The sequence below is a fragment of the Polypterus senegalus genome, chromosome 16 (genome assembly GCF_016835505.1).
Source record: "Polypterus senegalus isolate Bchr_013 chromosome 16, ASM1683550v1, whole genome shotgun sequence".
NCBI classification, from domain to species: Eukaryota; Metazoa; Chordata; class Cladistia; order Polypteriformes; family Polypteridae; genus Polypterus; species Polypterus senegalus.
Window position 1 is genome coordinate 49,093,297 of NC_053169.1, and position 23,069 is coordinate 49,116,365.

Sequence of the window (23,069 nt, forward strand, 5' to 3'; positions counted from 1 at the left end):
CACAGGGGCAGCTGTGTTGGGTTCCATAGTTCCTCCTGGCAGTCCCTAACAGGATTCACAACCCCTACTTTCAGGGACTTCTGTACTAAGCCCTAGCACTGCAAGTACTCCCGGGTCTGAGATAAAAGGTCACTCTGCCACACTTAGGCAAGATGGAGTTGGGTGGAAAACAAACAAAGCTGACCTGGGAGGAGTGGAGGAAGAGAGAGACAGAGAAAAGGAAGAAAAATTGTTTTGTGTTTTTGTGCAACAATATAAAGAAGCCTTTGCTGAGATACTGGTACTTAATAAACCTTTTATTCAAACTGGGAGTTGTACAGTATCTGTTGTATGGGTAGTTGTTATAAGCCCTAGTGGACACATATTGCTTAAGCGATTGCATGCCTCTGTCCTAGTCTGATTTGCACACATGACAGTTGCAGCTAGTTGAGTGTCCCTAAATTGCAAATTTATTAAAAGGAACCTGTGTCTAGTAGAATCTTACAATTAATAAAAATCATAAAAATGCTAGGAAACACTTGATGTTCATGAAGGTTAATACAAAAGAAAAATATTTTCAGTTAACCAAATATCTTACCTTTGAAACAATGTAGTTTCTGAAAGAACTACCAAGAATGGACCAACAATAAACTGAAATAATAAATAGTAAAAATGATTTTAGTAGTTCCAAGGTGTTTTTCATAAATACCACAAACTTCTTGTCTATGTGACTTATAAATTCTGTTAGAATTACTAATTAGTTATATTACAGGTTTTAATTTAAAATGATATTTAAATATTTATAATGAGCAGGGAACATATGTTGCCTCAAAACAGGGAGACGTGCACTGCATAGAAAGGAAAATTTGTCATCACCAAAAACTAGAAAGCTCAATGTGAACCCCCATCTGTCATCCATGTTTTAGCATGGTTATCAGACTCAGTAGGCACTGCAAAAAATCATCTTGTTTAGCATGAAATCATTAACTCCAGAGTAACAACATTGAAAATCAAACTAGCATCATGCTGTATTTATTCTAATAAACACCTAGGTAACTGCTGATGAGTTATTTTTTAATACATGTACCCTTCCTTATACACAGCAAAAAAAAAAAAAAAAAAAAAAGAGCAGCAGCGTAAAACATGCAAGTAACCACGTAGATTAGTTTGATGACTTAATTAAACTATGTTCAATATCCACAGAAGTTCTTGTATTTTACACATACAGTATATACAATTAAAGATAATTATTCCCACCCTACAGGGCAGTTCTCAATTAATGTATTTTTTCCCCAAACTGGTAACATAAAAACTTAATACTTATGAACATACTGTAAATTGAATGTAATCATCATGACCTGCAATCTCACCAATGTTAACAATGTGCAACAATGCATAATTGTGTGGGCTTGCACAATCAAATAAACAAAAAAGAAAAAAAAATTCTCTTTACCATTCATTATTTCTCATTTATAACAGGCTTACTTACATTAACAATACCCGTCACCTGCGTCTCTAACCGCGAGTGGAGTAGTAGTGGTAGTGAAACAGGACAGTGAGGAGGGCCCTGTCCACGTCCCTACTCCTGACGTCATACTTTTCCCTCCCATCGTCTGCAGCCTCTGTCTCAGATTAGCACGAATATATTGCTCCTGCAAGCGAACTATGATTCTTAGTGTGATGAGAGAAGTCGCAAAATCAACCGGAATGTTCAAGCAAATTATAGAAAAGAAACCCAATCTAAATCTGTTGAGTAGTTCTGTCATAAAAAGCAGAAAAACATACAGACAGACGTTGGATTTTATATATATATACCTGTATATATATATATATATATATATATATATATATATATATATATATATATATATATATATATATATATATATATATATATATATATTATATATACACTAGCAGAATACCAGCTTTGCAGCGAGAAGTAGTGTGTTAAAAAGTTATGAAAAAGAAAAGGAAACATTTTAAAAATAACGTATGATGATTGTTAATGTAATTGTTTTGTCATTGATATGAGTGTTGTTGTCATATCTATTTATATATATATCTATATATATATATATACAGTATATCTATATATATATATATATATATATATATATATATATACACACACACACACACACACACACACACATACATATATATATATATACATATATACACATACACACACACACATATATATACACATATACATATCTAAATATATACTATATATACAAATCTACATATATATATCTACATATATATATTAGGAGTGGGACTTAAATTAAAAAAATTAATCCAATTAATTAGAGGCTGTGTAATAATTAATCTTGATTAATCGTATGTAATCGCACACGTAAATTTGCCCCAAATTTTGTTTTTTTTTTTTAAAGGGTTTTAGTGGGCTGACAGAATCAAATAATAGACATGGACATGAATATTGTAACCTCAAGCTCTTTTAATTTCTGAAAAAAATTGCATTTGAATTCAAAACAGAAACAAAAATATCATCCCTGGTTAAAATTGGGCAGACTTAAAAATAAAGTGGTAGTTTGAGTACTTTAAGTACATTTTCAGAATGGTATTGTCTTTAAATAATAATAACCAAAATTTCAACATAAAGTGCAGTTTTTCTTCTTAAAAAAATAAGTCAGAAACATAAAAGGTAATTTGACCAACTTAATCTTTAAACTCTGAGTAACCTTAGCGAAAATTATTTTGTACATTAGGCTAAAACAGTGTGATCATTGAACATTTTGCAATTAGATGTAATTAGAATTACTAACGGGTCACGGAAGTCCAATGATCCCCAGTAAGAGCCACAAAGTCCGCTTTCTGTAATGCATCTAATTTTGCTTGCTTTTCAGTGTGCACAAAACCATGCTTTTATCAAGGCTTCGCTCGGGTAGTCTTTTGAAATGAAATTTTACTCCGATCAGTCATAGGAACGCGCTTTATTCCGTCTCTAACATTTTTGTAGCTGTGATGTGTGCATCAGTGTAATCGATGCACCAGGAAATCATGCATTGACAAAAGTTCCCCTTTGCTTGGAATTGAAAGTGTGAATAAATGCGTTATTTTTTGTTATGGAGTACATTCATCAAAGCTTCTCAGCTGTGCTTGTGCTAAGAAAAGGAAACATTTTAAAAATAACGTAACATGATTCTGCGTTAACCGCATATTTTTTCATACGTCCCAAACCAAGGAGATGCAAGGGTAAAATGAATCAGGAAGCGCACGTACATACTCAGTGCATCCCCTCTCGGGAATCGAACCTCGGATGTCGGCACTAGAGGCGAAGCCTCTACATTTGTGCCATGGCGTGTGGCTTGTCTATTTGAGAGTATGTAGATTGGGTATCTATACTAATAAAAGGCAAAGCCCTCACTGACTGACTCATCACTAATTCTCCAAGTTCCCGTGTAGGTAGAAGACTGAAATTTGGCAGGCTCATTCCTTACAGCTTACTTACAAAAGTTGGCCAGGTTTTATTTCGAAATTCTACGCGTAATGGTCATAACTGGAAGGTATTTTTCTCCATTTACTGCAATGGAGTTGAGCTCGAAAGCCGTGGGGGGCGGAGTTTCGTGTGACATCATCACGCCTCCCACGAAATCACGTGAACTGACTGTCAACGCAGTGCGTAGAAAACCAGGAAGACCTCCAAAAAGCGCTGAATAAAACATGCATTATATAATTGAGAAGGCAGCGAAACAATTAGAAGCGAGCGAGTGACATATACTACCATTTTCATGAGTGCTGCTACTTCGGAAAGAAAGCAAGGTGTAAACCTAAACTTTAAATTAAGTTCATAGACAGGCTGCCGCTGGCGTTTCTCATGCCCACGGGTAATGTGGGATACAAGTTTAATGAGAGGACGCAGGATATAAAGCGAGTTTTGATCACTTTGTAACTAAGTTAAAATTGTAGGTGAAGGGGTGTGCTTATGCAAATTCTGAGAGACTGTGTTTGTGGGGATTGACAGTTAAAGGCGGTGGGGAGTCACGTCATCATCTCCCCCCATTTACCTCATTTCGCTCTGAGCTGAGCTCCGCGTCTAACGCCGTCTTTCGAAGCAACTTTGTCACACTGCCACCAAATACTCACAGAAAAATCCACAAGTTAATACACACACTGTTTCTAGAGTTTCTCCATACTGAATCCTCCAGGCACTACTTACAAAATGTTACATTGACAATCGTGTTACGTTATTTTTAAAATCTTTCCTTTTCTTAGCACAAGCACTGCTGAGAAGCTTCGATGCATGTGCTCCATAACGCGTTAAAAATAATGCATTTAATCACACTTTGCATTATAAGCAAAGGGGAACTTTTGTCAATGCATGATTTCCTGGTACACCGATTACATTGATCAGCGCATCCCGATCATTTTACCCTCGCACCCCCTTGGTTTGAGAAGAAGTATGAAAAAATATGAGGTTAACACAGAAAAACAGATCACCAATTCAAGCTTTATGAATAATCGATTCGCCATCAATAATTGTTTTGGTAAAGCCATACTCAGTGTAATCCTCCTTCCATTTTATAATTTTTCCGCCACTAGCCATGATTAAATGAACGGTAAAAAAGTAAGAGCGAAGCGAGGGTGACTTATTTAGGCAGGCATATATATGACAGCAACACTCATGACAATGTCAATCATGTTACGTTATTATTAAAATGTTTCCTTTTCTTTTTCATTACTTCTTTAACACACTACTTCTCCGCTGCGAGGCGCGGGTATTTTGCTATATATATATATATGTATGAATGACCTCCAAAGAGCGCTGAGACTTTTGATATCGTGAACGTGTCTGCAAAACCTGGGGTCTCCTGCCCAGCAAAAGTCGAGCAGCCGGCACGCGCGCATAGCTGTGCCGGCCTTTGAGACGCTGACTGCGCTTCTGCCTTAAGTCAAAGTGAGCACTTTTAATTTTTTTCATCCTCCCCCTGAGCTATAGCCCAGACAAGTGCAAACACGAGACCCCTTTTCTACACCACGGCAAAGTAATATTAAGGCGATTTGCACTTTCTATTTTGCACGCATACGATTATGAGGTCGTCAGCTCGGATTATGAAGACACGCACAGGAGTGGACTGACAGTGCCATCACAACCGATTAATGGCAGGGACGTCTCACCAGTCTACACAAGACCCACCGTATATATATATTGTCATGGATGCCAGGGGCCATGACCCGGCAGGGACACCATGAGGGGCCGGATGTGGGTCTGCGCCCACCCTGGATCACGTGGGGGTCGCCTTCCTGGTTGCTCTGGGGGCCACGGGTACAAGGCATGGAAGCTCCACCCTGTAGGGGCCCGTGGTCACCGCCAGGAGGCCTTGCCTTGGGAAGAATTAGGACGGCGCCCGAAGAGCTGCCGGGAGTAAAGCCAGCACTTCCGCCATGCTGTGGCGTGGCTAGAGGAGGAATGCCGGGATTACCTGGGGCTCATCCGGGAACTGGATAAAAGGGGCCGTCTCCCTTCATTCAAGGCGAGAGTCGGGTGGAAGAGGACGAGGCACGAGGACAGTGTGGAGGCGGCCCGAAGAGCAGGCATTTGTGGCCAGGACTAAGTATTGGGGTTTTGTGCACTAGTGGACTGGGTCAGAGTGACCATACTTGTGTATATTTGTGTAAATAAAACGTGTGGTGGTTTGATGAACAACATGTCCGCCTGGCTGTGTCCAGGCCGGGTTCACAATATATATATATACACTAACAGAATGTCTGACTTGTATCTCAGAATGGATGAATAGTAATTTTCTCAAGTTAAATAAAGAGAAACTGAAATTTTAGTGATCAGCAATAATGGATACAATGAAGCTATTAGAAATAAACTGGATACATTAGGATTAAAAGTCAAGACGGAGTTAAAAGCTTAGGGTGATTGTTGACTGTAATCTGAATTTTAAATCACATATTAATCAGATCATTAGGACAGCATTTTTTCACTTAAGAAACATAAGTAAAGTTAGACCTCTTTTATCACTGAAAGATGCTGAGAAATTAGTTCAGCGTTTGTTTTCAGTCGACTAGATTACTGTAACGCACTCCTCTCAGGACTACCCAAAAAAGATATAAATCGTTTGCAACTAGTGCAGAATGCAGCTGCTAGAATCCTAACTAGGAAAAGAAAATCCGAACACATTTCTCCAGTTTTGATGTCACTACACTGGTTACCTGTGTCATTCAGAATTGACTTTAAAATTCTGCTTATGGTTTATAAAGCCTTGAATAATCTAAGCCCCATCTTATATATCGGAATGTCTGACACCTTATATTCCAAATCGTAACCTCAGATCCTCAAATGAGTGTCTCCTTAGAATTCCAAAAGCTAAACTTAAAAGAAGTGGTGAGGCGGCCTTCTGCTGCTATGCACCTAAAATCTGGAATAGCCTGCCAATAGGAATTAGCCAGGCTGATACAGTAGAGCACTTTAAAACACTGCTGAAAACACATTACTTTAACATGGCCTTTTTATAACTTCATTTTAATCGTAATTTAACTTAATCCTGATACTCTGTATGTTCAATTCATCATAACAACTATTCATGGTGGCTCTAAAATCGGTACTGACCCCTACTCTCTTTTCTGTTTCTTTTCCGGTTTCTTTGTGGTGGTGGCTCATGCCACCTCCACCTACTCAAAGCTTCATGATGCTCCAACAATGATGGACGGATTAAAGGAAGAAGTCTACGTGACCATCATCATCATCAAGCCCTTCCGTGAGAACCCTAAATCCAAAGAGGACTGTTTCATTTATGTTAGGTAGAATGCCCAGAGGGACTGGGCGGTATCATGGTCTGGAATCCCTACAGATTTTATTTTTCTCCAGCCGTCTGGAGTTTTTTGTTTTTCTGTCCCCTGGCCATTGAACCTTACTCTTATTCGATGTTAATGTTGATTTATTTTTATAATTATGTCTTTCATTTTCTATTCTTTAATATGTAAAGCACTTTGAGCTACTGTTTGTATGAAAATGTGCTATATAAATAAATGTTGTTGTTGTTGTTGTTATATATACACACACACACACATCATACATCATTAACACACTACTTCTCCGCTGCGAAGTGCGGGTATTCTGCTATATATATATATATATATATATATGCCAGCAACACTCATGACAATGACAAAACAATTACATTGTCAATCATGTTACGTTATTATTAAAATGTTTCCTTTTCTTTTTACTTCTCCGCTGCCAAGTGCGGGTATTTTGATATAGATATCTATAATAATAAAAGGCAAAGCCCTCACTGATTGACTGACTGACTCATCACTAATTCTCCAACTTCCTATGTAGGTAGAAAGCTGAAATTTGGCAGGCTTATTCCTTACAGCTTACTTACAAAAGTTAAGCAGGTTTCATTTCGAAATTCTACACGTAACGGTCAAAACAGTCGACAACGTCCGCCATGTTGAACTTTCTTATTTATGGCCCCATCTTCACGAAATTTGGTAGGCGGCTTCCCTGCGCTAACCGAAACCGATGTACTTACTTATTTCGATGGTATGACGCCACTGTCGGCCGCCATATTGAACTTTCCAACGTCACCAATTTTCAAACTTCCAGTGTAGGTAGAAGGCTGACCCCATCTTCACGAAATTTGGTAGGTGGCTTCCCTGCATAAACCAAAACCGATGTACGTACTTATTTTGGTGGTATGATGCCACTGTCAGCCGCCATATTGAACTTTCCAACGTCACTAATTCTCCAACTTCCCGTATGGGTAGAAGGCTGAAATTTGGCAGGCTCAATCCTTACAGCTTACTTACAAAAGTTAAGCAGGTTTCATTTTGAAATTCTACGCGTAATGGTCATAACGGTCAACAACGTCTGCCATGTTTAACTTTCTTATTCATGGCCCCATCTTCGCGAAATTTGGTAGGCGGCTTCCCTGCACTAACCGAAACCAATGTACATACTTATTTCGGTGGTATGATGCCACTGTCGGCCGCCATATTGAACTTTTCAACAGTCTTTGTTACTTATGGGCCCATCTTCCAGAAATTTGGTACACGGGTTCCCAACGCTAACTGAATCCTACTTACGTACATATATACGTCCATAGCCTGCAGCTCGGTCACTGTGTGAGGCGGCGTTGGGTCCTCTATCTCAACGCCTCCCACGTTGTTGGTTGCCTGCCTATATAAGGCCGTCCGTCGCTCCAGTCTCTACATTCCCTTCCTTGCTTCACCACGGGATTCACGTCTCCCTACTGATAACTACAGCCTTTTTGTTTAATCCACGGCTTCTCCGCCGTTTTATTGTTTGTTTATTACAATTATAGTTATTGTATAGGTATTTTACCCTTACTTTACATTGCTCAGGTACCCATTTCCTTTATCATTCCAACCCCCATTACCATGTCTATCGAGATGATCACTATCGATCAAAGAACTATCACTTGCCGAGTTGTTTCCATGCCCGGAGATACCACCTACCTTTTCCATTCTCTTTGTAACATATTGCACGGCCATATCAGGCTCACTCTTGATATCCGGAGGAACATTGTGTCTTATGTATTGAATGACTGGGACAGGTTCAAGGTGTGGACTGATGACAGTACAGGAGATAATTATACTACACAGGAGCACTATAAGAGTGAAATGCTTAAGCCCTTCACCTATGGTTCTGCATGTGAGTTGATGGCTGCCGCTGAATTGTTCGGTTGTCGCTTTCAAGTGTACTGAAATGGCCAAATAGTTTACACCTTTCGACAACCGCTAATGCCTCTTAAACATCTTAGATTCACAGGTGACGATTTCAGTAGTGGACACTTTGATGTTTATGAATGTTTAAACTCTCAAAAGCTGGATGTGATTTTATCGCTGAAACCGGTTGTGTGCTTACAACACTTGACAGATGCCGAATGTCACTTCAATACAATAAATCCTGCAAATACTGTCATAATTGAAACAAACCATGAAACCCAAATCGATTATGACAGCAGCAATTCAAGCTGTGAGATTTGAGACAAGATTACTGTTCACATGGCTAACTGTAAGTTGCATGCTCAAGAGTAAGCTCAGCGCACAGCTTGGTCATATTACAACCGGAGGGCCGAACTGACAACATGGTATACAAAGAGATCCTTAACAAATAATAATTGGCATATTTTCCCTAAGTTTAAAAGGGTTACATTTTCTTCTTAATAAAAATTTTAAAACAGTACTTCCGCCTGAAAGGGTATTTTGCTAGTATATATATATTCGCAGCGGAGAAGTAGTGTGTTAAAGAAGTTATGAAAAAGAAAAGAAAAAATTTTAAAAATAACGTAACATGATTGTCAATATACAGTAATTGTTTTGTGAGTGTTATGAGTGTTGCTGTCATCAAGGATTTGATTATCATTATTTCTTTCAATCAGGTTCGTATTTGTAGGATGTGTTGTGTTCAAGTTACATTCCGTGTTTGTCAATCGTTGTAAAGATAAGAGGTTTCATTCATCGATTCGTTTCTTACTGCATCAATAAACAGCTCATCTTCCTCTTTATCTGAGATGTGACACACATGCAGCGGGACATTCACTTTTTCCATCGTGTGCTTTGTTTCCGCAGTAGCTGCACTTATGAATATGCTTGTATGTATCAGATGCTTCATATTTTTTGCTGCCTTCTCAATTGCGTAATTCGGTTTTTGTTCAGCACTCTTTGGAACTGTTGCTTTTGTCTGTGCACTCGTCAGTTCACGTGAGCAGCTTGGTGTTCTTGCATCGAAGGTTCCCAGCTGTGCTGGTGCCATCTCGTGTGATGTCCACGGCTGTATGTAATGTTAGCTAAGACCCGGAACTTAAAAATTTCTCTCGCAGTTTTGCTGAATTTATGCCAAACACCACCCTGGCCATCTCAGTCCTTCGCCCGTGAATATTTATCGGCAGTCTTTCTATTGGATTGCCGCTGACGGACGGCCTTATATGGGCAGGCACTAAATTACAAACACCAGCGGCAGCTTGTCTATGAACTTAATTTAAACTTTAGGTTTACACCGTGCTTTGTTTCCGAAGTAGCAGCACTCATGAATATGGTTGTATATGTTAGTCGCTTGCTTCTTATTGTTTCGCTGCCTTCTCAATTATATAATGCATGTTTTCTTTAGCGCTTTGAGCTCTTCCTGGTTTTCTACGTACTGCGTTGATAGTCAGTTCACGTGATTACGTGGGAGGCGTGACGATGTCACAAGAAACTCCCCCACGTCCATCCAGCTCAACTCCATTACAGTATATGGAGAAAAATAGCTTCCAGTTATGACCATTACGCGTAGAATTTCGAAATAAAGCCTGCCCAACTTTTGTAAGTAAGCTGTAAGGAATGAGTCTGCCAAATTTCAGCCTTCTACCTACACGGGAACTTGGAGAATTAGTGATGAGTCAGTGAGGGCTTTGCCTTTTATTAGTATATATATATATATATATATATATATATATATATATATATATATATATATATATATATAGTAATGTATGGTCGGCCGTTTATCCCGGTCAATACCCCCATACCTTGTAGTATGGAGGTCCCCAGAAGAGCAGCAGGGCATCATGAACATTGTAGTTTTTATACGCAGCCCTGCTGGATGCCATGTGGGCCACTAGGGGACGCTGCAGGGAGGAACAACAGATATTTTCCCTACGCCCGGAAGCACACATGGACAAGGGGAATGACGTGCTTCCGGGGTGAAGAAAAGGACTTTTTACCTGACCCAGAAGTGATTGAGAGTCACATGGACTGGGGATTAGAACGCTTTCGGGTCAGGGTATTTAAAAGGATTGTAGGAGCTCCCAGACGGCGAGCTGAGCTGGGTGGAAGGGTGGCAACGCGTCTGGGAGTGGAGGATTGATTTATTGTATTGGTTAGTGATTGATTATGAATATAGTGGAGGACAGGGTGCTTTGTGCACTGTGGCATTTGAATAAGTCAATTTATGGACTTTTACCTGGTGTCTGAAGTCGTGAACAAGGGTTCAAGGGAGCGATAGCGCCCTCTATCTGTCACAATATATATATATATATATATACATACATACAGTTAGGTCCATAAATATTTGGACAGAGACAACTTTTTTCTAATTTTGGTTCTGTACATTACCACAATGAATTTTAAATGAAACAACTTAGATGCAGTTGAAGTGCAGACTTTCAGCTTTAATTCAGTGGATTGAACAAAAAGATTGCATAAAAATGTGAGGCAACTTAAGTATTTTTTTAACACAATCCCTTCATTTCTGGGGCTCAAAAGTAAATGGACAATTGACTCAAAGGCTATTTCATGGGCAGGTGTGTTCAAGTCCGTTGTGATGTCATTATCAATTAAGCAGATAAAAGGCCTGGAGTTGATTTGAGGTGTGGTGCTTGCATGTGGAAGATTTTGCTGTGTACAGACAACATGAGGTCAAAGGAGCTCTCCAGGTGCAAGAAGCCATCTTTAAGCTGTGAAAACAGAAAAAAACCCATCCGAGAAATTGCTACATTATGAGTGGCAAAATCTACAGTTTGGTACATCTTGAGAAAGAAAGCAAGCACTGGTGAACTCAGCAACGCAAAAAGACCTGGACGTTCACGGAAGACAACAGTGGTGGATGATCATAGAATCATTTCCATGGTGAAGAGAAACCCCTTCACAACAGCCAACCAAGTGAACAACACTGTTTAGGTGGTAGGCGTATCAATATCCAAGTCTACCATAAAGAGAAGACTGCATGAAAGGAAATACAGAGGGTGCACAGCCTCAAGAATAGAAAGGCTAGATTGGACTTTGCTAAAGAACATCTAAAAAAGCCAGCACAGTTCTGGAAAAACATTCTTTGGACAGATGAAACCAAGATCAACCTCTTCCAGAATGATGGTAAGAAAAAAGTATGGAGAAGGCGTGGAACAGCTCATTATCCAAAGCATACCATATCATCTGTAAAACACGGTGGAGGAAGTGTGATGGCTTGGGCGTGCATGGCTGCCAGTGGCACTGGGACACTAGTGGTTTATTGATGATGTGACACAGGACAGAAGCAGCCTAATGAATTCTGAGGTGTTCAGAGACGTACTGTCTGCTCAAATCCAGCTAAATGCAGTCAAACTGATTGGGTGGCATTTCATGATACAGATGGACAATGACCCAAAACATACAGCCAAAGCAACCCAGGAGTTTATTAAAGCAAAGAAGTGGAAAATTCTTGAATGGCCAAGTCAGTCACCTGATCTTAACCCAACTGAGCTTGCATTTCACTTGTTGAAGACTAAACTTCGGACAGAAAGGCCTACAAACAAACAGCAACCGAAAGCCGCTGCAGTAAAGGCCTGGCAGAGCATTAAAAGGAGGAAACCCAGCATCTGGTGATGTCCATTAGTTCAAGACTTCAGGCTGTCATTGCCAGCAAAGGGTTTTCAACCAAGTATTAGAAATTAACATTTTATTTCCAGTTATTTCATTTGTCCAATTACTTTTGAGACCCTGAAATAAAGGGATTGTGTTAAAAAATGCTTTAGTTGCCTCACATTTTTATGCAATCTTTTTGTTCACCTCACTGTATTAAAGCTGAAAGTCTGCATTTCAACTGCATCTGAGTTGTTTCATTTAAAATTCATTGTGGTAGTGTACAGAACCAAAATTAGAAAAAAGTTGTCTCTGACCAAATATTTATGGACCTAACTGTATATATACACATATACATAAGAAAACAGTGTGATTTTGCTTTAATCTCCATAGCCATTTTATTTGTTCTTAATATTAGTTGTAATCATTTCTCCAGTTTCATGCTGAAATAACAATTAAGAATATCTAAAAACACGTGTGATGATATGCTAAAAATATTTTCAGATATCTTAAATGTATTTCAACATATTTTAAAATGCCATTATGGTGACAAATTGTAGAATTACATTAGAGATATCAAATATACATTTTTTGATGTCTCTAATTTTCTTAAAATGTATTAGAAAATGTTTCTAATTTAATTTTAACAATGAATCTGACTTATCTCAGAATCACACAACAGACATCTTGTATCTGACACATCTTGAAATGCACAGAAAGGTATTTTGACATAATCTATACAGTATATCTATATATCTCTCTATTAAAAAAAATCCTGGAGAGAAACACTAGGGCAACGAGACGTGATCTTCACATTAAGATCACGGAAGACACTTTAAAGACCTGTGAGACTAGAGAGACTGGCCATGGAGGGTCTTGCCGGGACCTTAAACATGAGACTTTGTGCCAAGAGGCTGACCCAAGACTGTCTCGCGATGACGTAGAACCATTCTTGCAAGACGCGCCCTACTTACAAATAAATAAGAGCAAGAGCATCCAGCAACACACTCAGTCGTATTTTGACTTTGAGCACACACAGATCCAGGGCTCTCAGCACATATAAAGCGTATAAGAACAATACGTTATAAATGAAACGTAGACGACTAAGCGAAGAAGAAAGCAGTGTGGAGAAAAGAGACTGAAAAGCGTTGGAGAGACAAAAAATAGAAAGAATAATCTAGGTGCAAATTCAAAAAATAAGGAAAGCAATTATCAGCCTGGACAAAGTGGAACTGAAAAAAAGCATGTCCAATCAGGACATTTGCGCTATACACAGGCAGAGCAGATTAGAGATTATGAAAGCAGTGGAATTCGAAAAGCTCAAAAAAAAAAAAAAAATAGTTGGTGCGATGCACATGTGGAGAAAGTCAAAGAATATGAAAAGAAAATTAGAAAGTATAAAAAAAAGAAAGTAAAGATCACAGGAGTGCAAACAAACGGAAATTATTACTCGAAAAAGGAAAAATAATCACCACAGACCAGGTGTCATTAAAAAAAAAAGCAGGATAAAGTGAGGTCAGAAATAAAAGACAGAGTAGAAAACAAAGTAAAACATCATAAAAAGGTTACAAAACAAGGGGGCCAAACACATGCACAGCAGGTTAGAGATAATGAAAACTGAAATTCAAAAGACTCAAAAAAAATCTTATGCACACATGCAGAGCAAGATACAGAATATGAAAGCAGAAAAAAAAGACTGTAGATGTAGGTCATTTCGTCTGTGCTGAAATTCCAAACGGAGAAAGCTATCCTGAATTATGGTACAAAGTCATTAAACACATGTCTCACTGACCTCATTAAAAAGATTCAGCACATTGGGTCTCAAAAGATTCAAAATATTGTTTTTACAGAAAAAAAAATCTTAAAAGTGTGTATCAGGAAAAACAAAAACGGGTTGGCGAACGAATTTACAGTATACATTACAAAAGACAAGTTATAAAATGAAATATAAGTTTTAATGAAACAAAAACTACACAGGGTGAGGGCAGCATTAAAAGGTCTATATGAAAAAAAAACCCTCAATTTACTTTTCCACATGTCAGTTATCTAGATGTGAGCCCCCACTGAAGCCCTTTCAATGATAAAATGTACAGAATGTATAAAACAAGGTAACAATAAAAAAAATATTTTTGGCTTAAGAATTCCTTTAATGTAACCAAAACAAACAATAGTATAAATCCACTACTCACATCAGCCAGCCCTTGGGAAAACTGCGGATTTTGCACAGCATCAAGATTTAGAAGATGGGAGACACCTTCTTTCATCACAGCTTTGTTTTCACTGTCAAACATTCGTGCATAAATGCATATAAGCCAGGAAATGTGTAAGTTCAGACCATCTGATTTAAATGAGAAACACAATTTATTTCATGAAAATATTTATACTGAAAACCTAAGAAATGCAAAATGTTTGCAAGAAAATTACCTTTGTTGTCAGCGTTTATTGCATCAATAACTTGGTCTATTTTCTGTAAAACCGGCTTTACAACATGAATCTGCAATTAACCAATAGAAAGGGAATTAAATACAATGCTTTGCATTAACAAACTCTATATCGTGCTTAGTTATGCAAACTGAGTAGCATCACTTGATGTTTAGGAGTCTCTATTCTGATTCCACATTGAAATGTTTTTAAAAGGATTTTGCAATTTCTTCCTGTGAATGTTGGAGCTTTCTCTCACAATGGGGGTTACCCAGATGTACTGCTATGTTAGTCTATGGACTACAACCCTATTAAAGGCTTTGTCCCTGCCTGCTGTCAACTGTAATCAAAACAAGCTCTTTATTTCTTACTTATGTTATATGCATTTCAAATTTATTGTTTTTCAAAAATGGGCGGCACGGTGGCGCAGTGGTAGCGCTGCTGCCTCGCAGTTAGGAGACCTGGGTTCGCTTCCCGGGTCCTCCCTGCGTGGAGTTTGCATGTTCTCCCAGTGTCTGCGTGGGTTTCCTCCGGGTGCTCCGGTTTCCTCCCACAATCCAAAGACATGCAGGTTAGGTGGATTGGCGATTCTAAATTGGGCTTGGTGCGTGGGTGTGTTTGTGTGTGTCCTGCGATGGGTTGGCACCCTGCCCAGGATTGGTTCCTGCCTTGTGCCCTGTGCTGGCTGGGATTGGCTCCAACAGACCCCCGTGACCCTGTGTTTGGATTCAGCGGGTTAGACAATGGATGGATGGATGTTTTTCAAAATAATCTCTGTGCTTCTTACACCAACAGATTTCAAGCTTCTGATTACCTTCAAAATAATTTTTTTTGGCTGTGTGCAAAGTCAGACGTGCAACATTTCTTTTCCTTAACTATCACCTACATATTAACAAGTATCACATTTTTAATATCATATTCTCTGTCCTTACTCCTCTCTACACTGATTGACGTTGATAGCTGTCCCAAGTACTCAGCAATTATAACATTTGTCACACTATTTTTGTACATCACTATGAACTTGAATACATTTCATCAAGGTAAAGTACTGACCCCATACTTGGTGCATAAAAGGGTGAATTTCACCTCCTTTAACACCATATGCCCACATATTACATTTGTCTTTCTATCTTCCTTGGTGCAGTCTAACAGATGCAACGTCATATTCATGTCTCAATAGCAACCTACACTGACGGTAAGACTGGCAGCAGCAGGGTACAATACCCCCAGACGGTGGACTAGCATGCTGCAAAGTCTCTGCACACTATCTTAAGAAAAATGGCTAGGAAAAAAAAATAATGTAGAAACGTTTTAAATAAAATTCATAATGATATTGAAAATGATTAGCTTGTAGCATTATATATTCAGTTTAATGATAAAAATGCAAGGACTTTCTTGAAAAGAATTTAAATTGCTGCAGTTGTAAGAAGCAATTTCAATTAATAGGGCACTGAAAAAAGTTGTATTTGATAAATTCAAATCACATTACCTGGTTTTCATCCAGTGTTTCCAAGATTAAAATATAATCTTCCCAAAACTGCAAAAGCACCTTATTTTTTTCAGGAGACCACCAAAAGAGGTTAATCCCTAAAAGAAAAACATATTAAATCAAAGAAACGGTAGATGTTTAGTTGAACTGCAGTAGTGTATAACAGTAAGACATATTCTCATAAACCATTAAATGTAATACAGTATAATCTATAACCAAGAAAATAGAAAAGACCTGTAATTTTACTTATTTTAAAAGATAAAGCCTTTAAAGTACACTTTACTTATTTGAAAGTGTTGTTTAAATATGTAACTTAAAAGACAGGATTCCACTAGTAATCCTTCCGGGTTCATAATTTGAGCAAAGCCCATTTCAGGATTATTCCTGCAGTTCTAGTAAATGTCATGTTTCTTATGCTGATGGGTAGGCTCCATAGACACCACCCGATACACCCCATCCCAAATGGACACCTAAATTGAAGAATGGTGTGTTATTGCAAAAAGTGTATTTTTTAGATTAATATGAGATTAAAGCCATTACAATACAATCAAGTACAAATATGTGCTAAAGAATCAAAACATTTAATTTGAACTGCAAAATATGACAAAGTATAACTATTAAAATAAATATCTCGTGTAGTCATTAATGTTGAACTTCTTATGTATTCACGGAGTTCAGATTTTATTAGAAACTTAAATCACTAGCGTGCTTTTAATCAATCAATCAATCAATATTTATTTATATAGCACACATTCATACAAAAAAATGTAGCTCAAAGTGCTTTACAAAATGAATATAGAAATAGAAGACACAATAAAAGATAAACATAAGTCAACATTAATTAACATAGAATAAGAGTAAGGTCCGATGGCCAGGGTGGACAGAAAAAACAAAAAAAACTCCAAAGGCTGGAGAAAAAATAAAATCTGTAGGGGTTCCAGACCAAAATTCTTTAGGGCATGCACTCTCCAAGGTGCCACAGGAATGTTGAATGGGTCACAACTAATTGTGTTCCATAGTTTTTGAATGGTGGCGAATCCACCTTGAGAACAGTTCATACCAAATATGTTATTCTGACTTGCTTTACATTTTAGTGAGTGTTCATATCAGTGTGGTAAAGCCAATTTTATTTTGCTGGAACCACTCACTGATGATCAAAGCCTGTTTACAGTATAGGCAGGTAAATAAGAACACAAATGAAAACTCAGCAACATTCATATATTTATTTCATTTTATATATTGTATTTCACAGTACCATTAGTAGGATGTAAAAACATTTTTTGCTCCAATTTAAGAACTACTTTGATTTTAAACATCAGATTAAAAAAATTAAAAATGTTAAAAATCTAGGACATAATCTGTAACATTTAATAAATTCCATCATTTTCTATTTACAAAAACCAGATATAGGTTATCTAAGCAAAAATGGCTAAGTCCATAATAATACCGGTATGTGGGCCTTTTCAAAAAGATAGCATACATCTAATGAAGGCAACTAGCTGTCTAAAATATATTTTTGCCAATGGGAATGGAAAAATATAACACCATAAGATCATATTCTCAAACCCACATAATTCAGTTAAGTGTTTTCAGGGGGCCAAGGCCTATCCAGACAGCCATGGGAGCAAGGCTGGAAATACCCCAAGACATTGTGTAAAAAGTTAAAAGGCAGGTTAACTGCCTTCATAGTGAACATTATTAGCAGTTTATTCACCTCTTTATAATATCTCCAGCTTGTATCTGTAGGATGGAGAAAGCTTTGGAGGTAGCAGACAGGAAGAAACTTTTTGCGTGGGAGGATGGAGTTTGGTCTGAGGAACTATGGTATTTTGTCACAGGTGGCAGGGATTCCAAACTGGACATACATGCCGACATGATATAGCTGGCATAGTCAAATTAGGGAAACTGATAAAAAGTTAAAAGATAGTAATGGAGGCATCAAAGCCCCTTCACCAGTTTGCACTGTACACCTGGTATAAGGGGCTCATCTAGTATCATAATCTTGATGCTACTATTTGCACAGACACGGTAAAAATGTTGTTGATATAACTAAGCAAACTTTTCCCATCAGCTGTTAGAACCATACCTACTACTTCCTGAATTTTAAAACAGAAGAGTAACATGATTAATATAAGTTGGAAGCTGACATAATGACAAGACACATTCTGAAATGAGCTAACTGTATTCTTTTACTGTACTTTTTTTTTTTTTTTTAAGAGATTGTGCAACATCTGCCAGCCTGGGCTTTACACCATAGCCCTTCAAAATCAACATAATGGTCTCCTACCATAGAATTGTCATTGGCTGGATTTTCTTTGTTTAATACCCCATTTTCCTATAACATCAGCATAGTACTTTATATATAAATACTCAAGTAAAATAACCAAAAAGAAAGTGATTTTGTTGGCATATTTCACGCCACCCATTATTCCATGTTCAAAACCTCTGCAATTGTGCTTGGCCATGCACCTGGTAAAGGGCACTTAGTATACCTTGTGACAAGACATTACCATTTAGAGCATGGGTCTAATGCTTGAACCTGACAGGTCAGTCACCATTCATGAAAATATTCAGCACCTACAGATATTTGTCTCTTTTCTTATGGAGCATACATTTTTAAAGTGTCCAAAATAATAAAGTGTAACATCTACCAACAGAGAATACTAGTACTGTATTCCATTCTTGGTGAAAACGGTTTCCAATTAGAGTACTTTGAACTCATGTTACAACCTTGTTTTAAACACTGAATTCCCGTCACACACACATTTTCAATTTTATTCACAAACTGATTTCTGAGATTTTTTCGATTTAAGTATATTGTTTAGTCCTTTACTGTGTGCTTGTATTTTTTAAAGTAGGTGTACATATTTCAGTATGCAAATCACTGTGAAAGGCGCTAATTGCATTAAAATCGTCGTCTTTCTTTCACTATACTTTTCAGTAACAAAGATCTATGCAAGCACTCTTACCTTTGCTTTCTGCCTGGAGGATTTGGCAGCTGCTCTTCCATTCAGCCGAGAGAGCCACCGATTTTTTCAGTAAATATAAGGCTCTTTTGCGGGATACGCAGTCAGGGTGCATGACACCCGCTTGAATAACCTCCCAGAATCTCTCAGACATTCTTAAATCCACGGCTAAACTCCACTGTTCGCTGGAGCTTGGAAGAAGGTAATCCGAAAGCGCGGTCAGGATCAGCAGTAGCCTTGAGATGACCAACGAGCAGTCATCTATTGCTTGCCAGGTTTCCAGGCCACTCCAGAGCTGTCCAAGCACCTCTGACCGATTAAGCTCGCCGTTGTTTAATAAGGGAAAGAGAATCTTGACCACAACTCTGCTGAAGTCCGCCTCACCGCACGTTTTGATGCACGCAATCGTTGCCTTCTTGATATCGCGAACGTAGTTATCCTGCTGTGCGCTTAGCAGCGGTATTGTGCTGGCCAGAATGTCCACAGCACTATCAAAATCAAAGCCAGCACTAGGGTTAGGACTCGACTCCAAACTCTGGTCTTCAGCACAGAGAAGTAACGAGGAGACACTGGCGGACAGAAGAGTTTCTGTCAACTGCCGGCTACAAATCTCTGCGCAGCCGGCTATCAGCTCGCAAATACTGCGCCTCAAGGAGGAACTGTCCCGCGCAGCTGGACTCTTATCAACACTCAGCTTTTTCAATGTGGGCAGACATCTGCTATTCACGACATCTTCCAGTTTAGTCTGAAGGGTCGTCTTGCATACCAAACCAACCTGGGTACTCTTCTCTGCTAGATGGCACCTTATTCTTCTGATCACATGAGTTAAAACTTCCACGTTCTCCTTCTCCGGTACGGAGTTTCCCTGTGTTTCCCAGCATAATTTCTCAATTAGGTCACAAACGTCTCCACTTTGAGATAACAACGTGTCTATTAAAAATGCACTCATGTTGTATTCTATCCCCAGACTTCAAAAGTGCCAACGGTTACCCGTACAATTGCAAACCACGCGTCGCTGTCAGCAAAACGCATGCGCGATGTTGTCGAGTGACGTTTCAAGGGCGGACCCTTAAAACTTTAAGTGTCCCTACAAACTGAGAAGGGTATTGCAACAAACCGTGGACATTATGGGCGGATCTGAAGGCGGGATAACTGTAAATGCAAGTGGATTGTATTGGCTAATTCAGAATTTCAACGAATGACATTATTGTTACTCTATGACAATCAAAAACACACCTGTCCAATTATCAACAATTGAAGTTGTCTATCAAGAGTAACTTTAACCAATCACAAATTTAATATATGATTGGCTGAAGTCGAAAATGATATTCACGCCCATTTTACTCCGTGTCTGCAGCAATATCTACTGTATATATCTGCCGTAAAGTGTTCATGCATGCGTTAAACAGATTGAGCAGCACCGTAAAGTGTGCGATGACGTAGCCTTTCAATACGCACGCGCGCTCGGCTCTGCAAGTGGGTAGTATTGTGCAACGGGGAGCAGGTAGTGACATAGACATTTTGAGAGACATCGCATTCACTGTGTTGCCCAGTCGACACGATACGTCAGCGTGTCCGCCATATTGCGAGTGGCAAAAGTGCCATTTAAACTAATACAGGTAGATGTGGAAACCGGGTTTTCTGATGAAAAAACAATAACGTTTAAAACAGTATTGTTTACATATAACAGATTTTGGCGAATCGTTTAAATGCAATTATTTATATCTCTTTTTACACTAATAATGGCAATTATTAAATAATAATATTATTATTATTATTATTAAATTATTCCTTCCATATAAGTAACATTTCGTGGACTGCCTTCTTCCATTTCCGAAACATTTCTAGACTTTGTCCTGTTCTTACACAACACAGTACTGAAGTATTGGTTAATGCCCTAGACACCTCACGTATAGATCACTGTAATGGTATTCTATCTGGCATCCCACAAAAACTTATCCATCACTTACAACTTCTTCCAAATTCTGCTAATTCACGGCTCCCTGTGAACTATAGAATACAATACAAAGTACTGCTCTGAACATTTAAAGCTCTCCACAACCTCACTGATGTCCTCCAGACTGACACTCCCTCTCGCTCACTCAGATCCTCATCTGCTGCTCGACTTTCTGTACCACACGTCAGACTCAGTGCTCTGGGAGCTCATTGTGCTCCTCAACTCTGGAATTCTCTTCCCACTCTCATTGTGCTCCTTTCAACTCTGGAATTCTCTTCCCACTCATATTCATCAGCTCGGATTTTCTAATGGCCAAAATAACACATTTTAAAACTTTTAGAACAGTTTTCTTGTGCAAAAGCTTTGTGAATACCAACCAGTGTAATGTCTATGGCGACAGCACCAATAGATTGTGTCCAAGGTTCCCTACATAAACCCGTTTAAGGCTGTCCAAGGTTCCCTACATAAACCCGTTTAAGGCTTCGGACAGCATGATTCCCCTGCACAGAGCCTGTTCATTTCAAACTGACATGTTTTAAACTTCATTTCATGCTGACATTTTTCAATCTTCATTGCATGCAGCAGTCATTTTTAATCACCATATCAAATCCATGCTCTAATGTCAAGTTCACGCTCCCAAAGATTACTCTTTATGTCCTGCCAGCAGGTTCATCCACAACAGCACCGTGGCAATAGGAGACCGCTGCTGCCTGCATGTCCAAACCTCCCCAGATTGCATCCCCTGCCTTCTCCACTCAGGCTTCCTGTCACGTTTACATTTTGAAGCCAATTCTTCATCTCACATTCTACACTGTTAATATCAATTTTGTCTCGTGCCAGTTTCTTCATTCTATGCTCTCAGCTTGTACTGTGGATTTCATGCCTTCACTTTCTCTTCACTTTCCAATTCCTGCTTTCATTCTCTGCCTTTTAAATGTTAATTTCAGGCCGTCACTTTCTTTCTCTTTCCCTGCACTTACGCTTTTCACAGAACTTTAAACAATCAATCAGTCCATCAAGTGCTCCTTGTAGAACGGTTTGTACTTATAAGTACAATCACCTCACTGTAAACTTGCACTACAGTTACAGTACTATAATATTGCACAACCTGCGCCACTTTATAAAGCGGGTATTTACAAATGATGACGATATCATTTTTAAGATGAAATGCAGCAAAATATGTTGATTATATTATATGGATAAAACTTTAACTTCATTTAAATAATCTGTATTGTTAATAATTAAACATGTGAGGACACGGTTCAGCAGCACTAGCTAGTTCACGGATTGATCCTACCTTGTGCTGTATTCTTTCTGGGGCTTACGCGACACTGGAAGGATAGATGAACAGAATAATTGAACATGTACTACAAAGATATTTCAATGTTCCTTAAAAGTTTTGAAGAATCATCGTTGTAAGCTTACAGATGGCTTAGCATCTATTACAGAGCTGATTGTGTGGTGATTGGGTATGTGGAGAAAGAAAAGTAAGGACAGGAATTGGAGATTAGTACATTTGAAAGAGACAGTATTGCTACAATAATATCATCGAAGGTTGCACACAATTTAATAACATGCTTTAACTCCTATCATCATGAAAAATATATCACGTATACATCTCAGTACTGTATTGTAATTATTCAGAGAGCTGTAATATCACGAATGTAATTGATTCTGTGTCCTGTCAGAGAAAGAGAAAGCGGAAGCACGTAGTGATTCACACACATAGAGCAAAAGATCAAATACAAAACAAAGCATTTAACGTGCTACTTTAGTTACGATGGGATTTGAGAAACTAGTAAATTAAATGACTTTAAGATGAAGTTTATGATGTTCTACTTTAATGACAAAATAAACTATGTGATTAAAGTGGAAATTTCGACATTGAAGTTAACATTTCATGCTTTTTTCCTACTGTGTGCCTTTTTGTTCTCTG

The 23,069-nt window shown here is 38.4% G+C and overlaps 1 protein-coding gene across 2 annotated transcripts in view; it reads right to left on the minus strand.

Annotated features, from left to right (window-relative positions):
* tarbp1 (TAR (HIV-1) RNA binding protein 1) overlaps positions 1–20,192 on the minus strand; it is a 105,073-nt gene extending 84,881 nt beyond the window's left edge. For both annotated transcript variants that reach the window (XM_039738150.1, XM_039738149.1), the window contains exons 1-5: positions 19,180–20,192; positions 16,211–16,308; positions 14,725–14,794; positions 14,490–14,638; positions 578–630 (exon numbers count right to left, since the gene is read on the minus strand). In XM_039738150.1, the coding sequence (XP_039594084.1) occupies positions 578–630; positions 14,490–14,638; positions 14,725–14,794; positions 16,211–16,308; positions 19,180–20,125 (1,316 nt within the window). In that variant the 5' untranslated portion in view covers positions 20,126–20,192. The remainder of the gene's footprint in view (positions 1–577; positions 631–14,489; positions 14,639–14,724; positions 14,795–16,210; positions 16,309–19,179) is intronic.
* Positions 20,193–23,069: the final 2,877 nt, after the last annotated feature.